The 10,349-nt window shown below is 36.5% G+C and overlaps 1 protein-coding gene across 1 annotated transcript; it reads right to left on the bottom strand.

Moving 5' to 3' along the window:
* Positions 1-387: 387 nt before the first annotated feature.
* On the bottom strand, positions 388-9,736 carry zgc:162964 (uncharacterized protein LOC560569 homolog). The gene is made up of 8 exons (XM_036563702.1): positions 9,221-9,736; positions 8,693-8,834; positions 8,285-8,425; positions 7,424-7,582; positions 6,555-6,717; positions 4,115-4,292; positions 3,510-3,785; positions 388-2,665 (listed from the first exon to the last, which is right to left on the bottom strand). Exons 1-8 carry the CDS (start codon positions 9,420-9,422, stop codon positions 2,445-2,447), a joined length of 1,482 nt encoding a protein of 493 aa, XP_036419595.1. The 5' UTR covers positions 9,423-9,736; the 3' UTR covers positions 388-2,444.
* Between the last annotated feature and the right edge of the window lie 613 nt (positions 9,737-10,349).

Here is a 10,349-nt window from a genome sequence, read left to right on the forward strand (position 1 = left end):
CATTTTGCACTGTACTAATACATTAATGCAAAAAATATATAAAGGCCATACTGTAAGACAGTGGTCACCAACCCTACTCCTGGAGATCTACCAAATTCACTTCCAACCCTGACTGAAGACATGTGATTCAGAACGTCACTCCACCTAATTAGTTGAATCAAGAATGTTAGTTTTGGTCTGGAGCAGAATTCTACAAGAAGGTAGAGCTCCAAGAGCAGGGTTGGTGACCACAGCTGTAAGACTTGCAACAACACATATAAAAAATAAACATACTTTAAGACTACAGTGAAAAACTAGACTTAGCTGTCAGAATTTTCAAAGATGCATCAAAGTGTACATTACTGTTCTCATGTCATTTAAAAGTTCTTATACACCACAAACTGCATGTCTGATATAATGCCATTTAATTCAACTTATAGCGTACAGTCTTCACTGGTATTCTGAGTAGCAGAGCAGCAGTAGTCAAAAGGATTTCTCTACAAGAGAAAACTCTACAGGTCAGCATGTGCAGAATTCATGGGCACATTTAAATATTTTACATGAGCAACACTAAATCACTATTCTGCTTTTTTTTCAGGACCCTCTCCAAGTTAGCCAAAGCTAAAGCTTTAACAAATTAATTACAGTAATTTAAATAATCCAGGTACAAAAAAGGAAAATTACAGTACTTTGTACAGAATATCATCCCAAAAAAGAAAAACCAAAACCAAACCCCCCCAAACCTTTCTTCAAACCACAAGAAAGTTAGGGAATATAAGTCTAGCCAATCCAATAGGCCTAATATGTGTCAGTGTAAGCATTACTTAACTAGTATTTGTCAGAGCCATATGCCTTCATATATACAGTAAATTCAACCAATCACACATTTTCTATAAAATGTTGGTAACCCATGTGGCCAAACATCTGACTAGCAGCAAGCCAGTAAAATGTGATGTCACTAACAAACACATTGTGATCTTGTTCATTATTTTGTTTTAGTTATTTTGTGTTTTATGAAGATGATTCTTTTTAGACACTTCTGGGCTAAGATAATCATCCTTTCCAATTAATGTCATGCTTTTTACATTCTATTGTGAACAAATAATAAGAGTAGGGATGCATGATGACATCAGAAGCATATTGGTCTTTGTAGATAATTGCTTATTAGCATCAGACAGATCAGAATAACTTTCACTGATACTTAAAGATGTATTTATAGTACTCTAAGAACACAAAGTTTATGTGACAGTCTGCTTCTACTCTAAAATATTTGTTTTATTCATTTTACTGCAGTTTAACACTACAAAAATACACTTTTTAATGTTTGTGTATGAACATTGCTATCAGCAGATGCGTGCATGAAAAATATTATTTCAGCATACAAATCCTGTATCAGTGCATCCCTAAATAAAAGTGTTAAAGTCATTACACCAAACCATGTTGCTGACTAAGTACTACTTTCACTTATTTCAGAAGTGAAAGATAAATCAATCTTTGCAGCAAATCCCACATACATTTAAGATTCTGCACCAAAAATATGAATCAATTTCCAGTGTACAATTTTTCTTAAGAATATACAATGTAAGTACTGTTAACATATACATATATATATATATATATATATATATATATATATATATATATAAAATGAACTTGCATAAGACTTATAATTCAACAACCCCCTGCCCACAAATCATCCTTCATTAAATCTTCATTAAATTTCACAGATCCACATGCTTCAGTGACCTCCAGTAAGTAAACAACATCCAGGAAGAATGTAAGATAAGCGTCAAAACAAGGCAGTGTGTTCCAAGTATATCTACTTTAGTGGTATCGTATACAGATAACCCTCTAGTAAATCCAAGGCACACTCAGGAAGATGCTGTGTTCTTTGCTTTCTACTTTGCTGCACATGGCAGTTAAATATTTAAATATTAAAATGATTCTTTTAATAATGGTGTCTAGAACTCATCTGCTACAGCACTGAATTTCTTAAGTTCTTATCACAAACACACCATTTACAAATCTACTTACATAATCACTTCTTTCATTAATAAATCAATTAGATGAATCAAGACCATTAAAGAATGCCTTAGTTCCACTGCATGGATCATTTTCATTGCGTAGAAAAACTGTCAGCGTTAAGATAAACTTTCAAAACTACACTAGCAACATACAGAGCAGAATTTATTTATCCTTTAGAAAACTAAGCAGGGCAGAGCTTGGCTCCTAACCCTGTGCCTGCCCTGCTTTTCATTAGTTAGAAAAGAACTGTTCTGAGTAGCTGCACACTACACTGTAGTGTTTAAAACATTTACTAAAATTAAACCTCCTCATCAGCTCATTTAGAACTAGCTATACTTATTGCAATGACTCAGAGCCAAACACAGCAGATTCAAAGGCAGATTTGTGTGCCAAGAGTTCAGCACCCAGGCTTTGTGAGATTTGGCGTGTCTTTGCAAAGTCTATCTTGTGTAGTAGACTCTGTAATACACAACCTTTGATCTCCAGAGTGAGTATGAATTGTCGAATTTGAGTAGGTAAACTCCGTGGCCTGGGTACTGGTGACTGCCTGCGTACACTTCCTCATGGCTGTCCCGACGAAAGACGGGGACCACTTCGTTCACATGAGGGAGGCTGCTTCCTGTTTGGCTCTCTGAATTTCCTTTCTCTTCTTCAGTCTGGCCTGTGTTGGAAAGAATTACATGCAGCTGGCATTAGTTTTGAGATGGTATCTGCTGGGAGTGGGCAGTATGATGATATTTATTGTTATTGTGACAAATTACATCACAATGCACTTCTCTGGTTATTTTATAGGTCAGTACTTCTAGAACACTGAACAACTGCATCAATTATCAGTATATAGTAACTGTATAAAATGCATAGTTACAAATAGTGCATTAAATGTAAGCCCATTATGAGGTCATTTTATTAATTTATTTTTAACCACAGATTTTTCCTCTGATTCTCTCCTAAAGTTTATTTTTGCAAACATTTAATTAGAAAACTCATTCTACTCATAAGTTTTTCATAGCTTCAGTAAAATGGGGCAGTCTTCTTTCGCTGTTGCACTTAAAGTAAATATCTGGATACACAATGTCATCACAATGTTTTCAAGTGTTGTGATGTTCTATAGTTTCTGCTGCTTACCAAGGAAACATATGCAACACTATCACTTATCAGTAAAATGTACCGTTTAGAGAATCCAACACTTCACATGATTTATAACAAGCTACGTTTTATAATACTGTAATAAAAAGGTTATCTGTAGGTCACAACACCTACTGACTGCTGCAAGCTGTTAGAAAACAGTTACAATATATCAGCTTTGTGACAATGAGATCACATAAAGTGAATTTTTAACAGCTATTATTCTCATGAGTCATAAGGCTTTTCAGACAATTGTAGGTATAATGCTAACGCTGATGCATTATAATTTAATTAGTAATTAAAATAGTTATATGTTATAAAAGTTATAAAAGTTATATAGTTATATAGTTATAAAAGTAATTAACAGTTTCTTCTCTTACCTGTCTCTTGGTTTTCAGAAACAAGTTCCCCTGTTTTCTCAGTACTTGTTCCATTTGCTGTGTTGGGCCACTCAAAGTATAAGCCAAAGCCAATATCGTAGTAGTCTGTAGCAAATTCCCAGAAGAGGTAAGTGCCATCTTCGTGAGTGGGCACCCGCACAGTCAGCACCTCCCCTCTCCCCACAGTGATCACAGATTCTGCATCCTGCACCATCTTCTCCTTAAATTCCTTTATCTGAGGCCTTGTCCACATGGAGGGAGCCAGGATGGCCACATCTGCAATGAATGGAAAGAATGATGAGTGAGGTTAAAGGAATACTTAATTCAAATGGAGCCAACAATGAATACATGTAAGTGGGGATTAGACTGCGTGGTTACACTTGTTTAATGGTATTTAATTTGATCCATTATTCGCCAAGGAATTCAGTATGCATTCATTCAATTCAGAATGGAATGACTGTTTAGGTAGTTTTACATAAAAAGCATCTTAAAATGTTTGAATTTACAAAGAGTTGTGAGGATATGTTTAACTTCAAAAACCCTTAAACTTCTAAAGCATGTTCCTAATGTTGTAAAATAGGTTACATTTTTAAAAGGATACATACCTCCTGGTTTGCCATCTATGAATAAGTGACATGGTTTTGGGTTTGCCTCATGCTCTTGACTCTGTGAAGAATCTGACTGGCTGCTGGTATTTTTGACTGATGCAGGGTCATTTGAATGAGGAGGTGGTAGCTGAGCAGTCTGACGTATGGCTGAGTCCTGCTGTCTCTGCAAAGCCTTCTGTATGCACACACCGAGACACATATACCCACATGCACTTATTAGTGAAACCCTACTAAATTCTAGGCCTACACCTAGATTCAGTTTGGTTGTTTATATATACATCTAGTCATCTGGTCGATGTTATGCAAAGCAACTTATAAAAATGTGCAAACAGTAGAAGGCAAAGTGTTCAAAAATACGGTACTGTGCAAAAGTCAGACACCACCCTCCATTTACATAATTTCCATGGCCATCATGTATGGAAGCATATCAGTTTAAAAATTAAAATGAAAATGTAATATGTAAATTTCCCATCCATTAATGCAATGTTGAGCTCAAAATGGAATGGAAACAGCACCTTTCCTCTTTACAATTACATATTCTTGCTTACTGTGTTCATTCTGAGGCAAAATGCTTTTCAAAATGCATTTGACCTGATAGCATTCCCAGGACTTCCCAACCTGTCAATTATCCCATCAGGATGGGGCCAACAGCACGCTCAACGGAATAGGCCTTATCTGAAAACATGGCAACTGATCTTCCTTTAGAAGATGAAGCAAAACAGAGTAATATGTCATTTTATGATGATTACATGAAGAATCCTTAATCAAACATGTGGCAGATCTTTCTGTTTTTTCTGTTTTCTGTCTGAAACATTTGTCACTGGTAGCTGACCATAGGATACAGATGTGATAGACAGAGATTAATTCAGCATAGAGGGCATCTTCTAATGTACACAGCGAACATCAGATGTGGATACATTGCTGTGTGCCACTTTATCTGTTACCAACCATACTGTTGGCCCCTCCCTGACGGGATGATGGACAGATTGGGAAAATGAAAATGTAATCTCGACAATGTATTTTCAAAGACATTTTGCCTCAGAATGAGGCAGTAGGCAAGAATACATATTTCCATAGAAGAGAGGCCCTGTTTTCCATTTGTATTTCTATGCTTGGTGTTTTTTGATAATGTATTATCAATTAGAGAGTGAAAATCCATATAAGATAAATTACATTCTAATTATCATTTTGATACAGTTATTGCATAATCACATTAGGCAAAAAATCTGCAGTTCTAGAAATACATTTTAATTTAAATAAAGCTACTCATAAAGCATGAAATGGCAATACTAGTATACAAAATCTTTGCAGCAAAATCGCAGTACTTAATTTGAATTCTCATTTTGAGCTCAACAACGCATATATGAATGAGAAATTAAAATTTAAACATGCATTGCCATTTTACATATTACATTGTCATTTGAATTCTGATGCTAATATACTTCAATAAAGAACCACCAAAACTGTCACCATCAAATAAATAATACTTTAATTCTTTTAGTGGTAGGAGAAAGCTCCACTCTTGTTTCAGATCTAAAAAAATCCACAGGTGTTTCTGTCCATCTTTCCATTGTCAAAAAGCCGTTATTGAGAAAATGAAATAGACCAAAAAGAAGAAAAAATGCAAATCAGTTCTCAGTGTTCTCAGAGCACTAACCTTAACATCATTCTTTGTGCAATGCAACAAACTTGTAAGAGTGAACTTTGATGGTGTGTTTTTCTTTGAAAAACTGAAAGCAAGAACGGAAACTGTAATAACAGTAAAGCGTGGACATACTAAATATTGAAAAATGTGTTTAGTTGCTGAGGCTTCTGTGTAATTTTTTGTTAAATATAAGTTTTCTACTTTTTTCCTGACACTGAAAAATTAATATCTTAATGACCATTTTGACTGGAAATTAAATAAATGATGGGTGCTCTCTGACTTTTGTAATGGACTGTATGTGGGAAAAATCTGCACCTGAAATTCTAACTTGGAGTAAACACAAAGAACTGCAAATGAATAGATTAGGACGTGCCGTAAGTGTTTGATTTACCAAAAGTCCAAATACAAAAAAATATTGAGCTGTTACTACAGACTAGATCAGGCCAAAGAATGGCCTGAGGAGTTCAAGTGTAAGACCATGCTTTGAAACAGCTTCTTTTCAAAACCAAAAAAAAAAAAAATACTTTTCTAACCAAGATCTTACCCTGATTTAATTATTATTTGATTCAGGCAAGTAATGTCCTCTAAAATGATTGCCTTCACAATCATCACTGTTTAACACACTTAACTGTTTGTCTTGTGGGCAGAGCAGTTACATTTTCAATGAAGTGCAAACCAGTTTCATACTTTAACCACAGAGCCCCACAAAGTTTATAGCAACAGCTGGCTGGTGGAAAAACAGGTTCAGTTACTTAGGCCCAGCCCAATCACACGTAAAAGCAAATTTCAAACCTGCTGAACTTGGTAGGCCTGTTGGATGTACTGTTGAAAGTGCTGCTCCTGAAGCTGTTGAATGAGCAACTGCTGCTGTTCTGGACTGTCAGGGAACTGCCGCTGTGCATACTGTTGGAATTGCACGGCTGTCTGTGCATTCAGAGCAGCCATGATCTGTTGCCTACAAACATGCATGCATTACAAATGACTAGTACTGCACAGTATATTGTTTATTAACTGTTACAGTGAAACTGGTCTTTGCTACACTGATATCACAGAAGGCTGCAATATTCAAATGAGCCCTATAAATAATCTTTTTTTTTTTCACATTTTTACTGTGCACTGTGAGCATTTTGACAAATCACTTCACTTTCTGTGGATGTTTAATGAATCAAGATATTCATATAATAACAAAGTAAATGTCTAGTCTTTAATCACAACTTTAACCATGTCACATTATTTATTCACCAGTATTTCACAAAATATATTCTCTAGATGCATCATGAGTGCAACATGTAACAAAATAATCAGAATACACTTTTTTGTCTACATCGTTCAGCCCTACAAACTACTCAGCCTGGCAGATATAACAAGCCACTGTTCTATTGTCACTAATGCATTAATGCATAATGCACCAACTTTGTGAACCAGTTGAACACAACAGCACAGTAATGTTACAACTACTGCCACATATTTTTCTGCCATTTTTTCACCAATGCTGATTTTTCAGGATGTGCATTTAACTTCAGTAATGTTTTTTTCAATGCAACACAATCACTATAAGAATTGTGACAAATTAATCACTACAGAGAGTTTAGCAGCCCAGAAGTCTCTTTAAAAAACAGTTTTTACACAGATGAGAGCAAATGTACGACAGTAGTACTTACTTCTGTTCCACCATTATTAACCGATCTGCTTCCTGTTTCCTTCTCTCTTCCTCCTCCTGCTTCCTTCTCTCTTCCTCCTCTCTTTGACGCTGTTCTTCCTCTTGTTTCTGTCGCTCCTGCTCCTCTCTTTCTGCCCTGAGACGTTCCTCCTCTTCTCTTCTGCACACAGACATATATATACACACACACAGTCTTAGGACATGTGAGTCCTTCTTAGCGCCCTAGGAAAGTGTCCTAACGAACAATAAAGCTACTTTAGGCAGCAGGTAGGTCTATGGTTAGGGTGACTGTCCAATATCTGGAGGGTTACGAGTTTGGTCCAAAATGAACATAATGGGAAACTGACTGTGCTCTGCCCCCAAATGGATTCTTTCATAGCTACTATTATGAGGTCAGACAAGCTTTACAGAACCTTGGCAAATTGTGTTTAGTCTAATGAGAAACTGTAGTGTGCACATCAGTTTTTGTCATAATACATAAATTTAGAGTGTGTTAATCATTCCAAATTATACTTTGTTTATACTTTATTTGTATCATGTTTATGCTAACACTAGTATGGTGGCAAATATGTTGTAGTTTTTAACCTTCCTACCTACAACAACATAGTTCACCACAATTTCATGGCACTGAAAATTCAATGTTATGTAGACTCTTGCCTAAATTCATTAGATTAAAAAAGGACCTTTGTCATCATTCTATAAAGCTTGTCATACCTCACAACAGTTATTCACACATATCTATTTAGGGTATTTTAGGACAGGATGTGTTCCTTATGCACATTCCCTCTTACAGTTACATTGTCCCAATAGCTAACAAGTGGACTAGACATTGATTATATGTATGTCTGCAGGTCACACTTACAATCTTCTCTCTTGTTCTTCTTTCTCAATCTTGTGAGAGGTGACATATGGTGAAAACAGACTACAGCAGGAGTTCAGAAGCTTCACAAAATCCTCCATGGCATCCTCTTTGGCCATGCTGCCCAGTCGTGCCCATTCTTTCCTGTTATTTTCAAATCATAAGTAAAATATAGGGTCTCTGATTGGGTGAACAACAAAATTAATCGCAGAGAAACGTATGCTTGGATAGGTATCTTACACCATTATGAAACATTTACACTTTCTCTCTGTTTCAGTTGTGCAAGAACGGACACATTTACGTAGTTATGATCATGTTATTTATTGGAAAAACTTAAAAATGCTTCACGTTGCCTGTGAGCTGAGGACTACCAGCGTGTCATAACCTAAGAATCCTTCTTTCAGAAGTTACCTTCGGTCATTTCCCAGTACATCAAAGAACCCAACTTCTGGGCAAGCATTAGGGTTATATGGGCCAAGTGAGATCTGCTTATGAAGTGCAACCAACCGCAGGTTTTCTTCATATGTTGGGTTGAAAGCCTTTCCATTCATTTCTGCAAGGAGGTAAACAAACAAACAAACAATTATTAATTAATGAGTTAATTAAGTTTAATATATATATATATATATATATATATATATATATATATATATATATATATATAAACACAGAGTTTTGTGTACATTTTTACATTACATTACATACACTTTTTTAGCACACAAAAACAGTACTCTGCAGAAGAATAGTGTTAAGTATATAATGAACACAAGCACCATATGCACTTATGAGTTAGACTGTATCCTCAAGCTGACAGAAGGGGGTCTGTGAATAGATCGTGATATACAGAAAAGGCACTTCACTGCTTTAATACGTCTTTTAACGCAACAGTTGGTCGTAAATTAGTCACACCAGTTAGAAGACACCCATAGTTCGCTGTACCTTTAAAAAATTTAAGCGCCAGCCCGAATATTTCCTCTAAAGAGAATCCCCAGTTCTTTTCCATGTTCCACTCTTTCTGATCCTCATCCTTCTCAGGCGCTTCTTCATTTTCACTTCCCGCAGCGGGGAACTCTGTGTTGTTGTTTTCAGAAACTTGCCCGAGTCCATTGCTGCCAGCAGCTCCGAACTCCTCCGTTGCCATCTCGCTGCTCCAGGTGGCCACGTCGCCCAACGGAGCAGGAAAAATCTTCTTCCGTATTACCCGACCGGAAATTCCGCGATATTTACTAATAATTTACTCGTTAAGCAGCCCGTGTTTGCAGAGGGAAAAACAAACGATACTTGTCAGTGGATATACGTTCTTTACTTGTCCTTAGATTTATCTGTGCAGTCTGTGTCAGCAGGTTATCTGTGTTCGTCTGCTCACTAAACACTTCTGTCAGTCCGTCAAACAATCTCAACTTTATGAGCCACATTGTACTCCCAGTGTACACTTACAGCGCAGGCAGCAGTCACGTGGGGTCGTGTAAGGCGTTCTCAGGTAATACGGGACAGTGCACTAAGTTGCATGGACCCAGGAAATGTCGGCAGTATCTGAGCTCAGGACTGGCTTTCTCTCTAACCTATTGTTAACTAGCGAAGATACTTTCTCTGGATAGACAAAGCACTTTTGGATAAGAGCGTCTGTTAAATGCTGTAAATGTAAATGTCAGCCTTTTATTAAATTTCCCATTAAAAACAGCAATGTCTTTTGGGCAATTTATTGAGGATACACTACCGGTGCTCAGCTCAAGGGGGAACACTACCGATTTTTCACGAAAAATCTGCTTAACTAGAGTGGTTTGTTTTGAATCGTTGTATTGGAACGAAAATTAGCGGCTCGGATTTCTTTACTACGATGGCGATAAAAAACACTGGTTTTTATGTCTACAGTGCAAATAGACATTTTTCTAAGAACAACCAGTTTCTATATGTAAAGTTGATAATGGTAAATCGTAGCAATTCTGAATAAGTAGGTTTCCTTTGAATACTATTTTGAACTGGTGATGTTTCAGGCCAAAAGCTTAGCTCTGAACTATCATAAAACATAACTATTCCATGCAATAGCTTCCTGTGATTTAGCTTTCAG

Source organism: Colossoma macropomum, unplaced genomic scaffold (assembly GCF_904425465.1).
Source record: "Colossoma macropomum unplaced genomic scaffold, Colossoma_macropomum, whole genome shotgun sequence".
Lineage (NCBI taxonomy): Eukaryota > Metazoa > Chordata > Actinopteri > Characiformes > Serrasalmidae > Colossoma > Colossoma macropomum.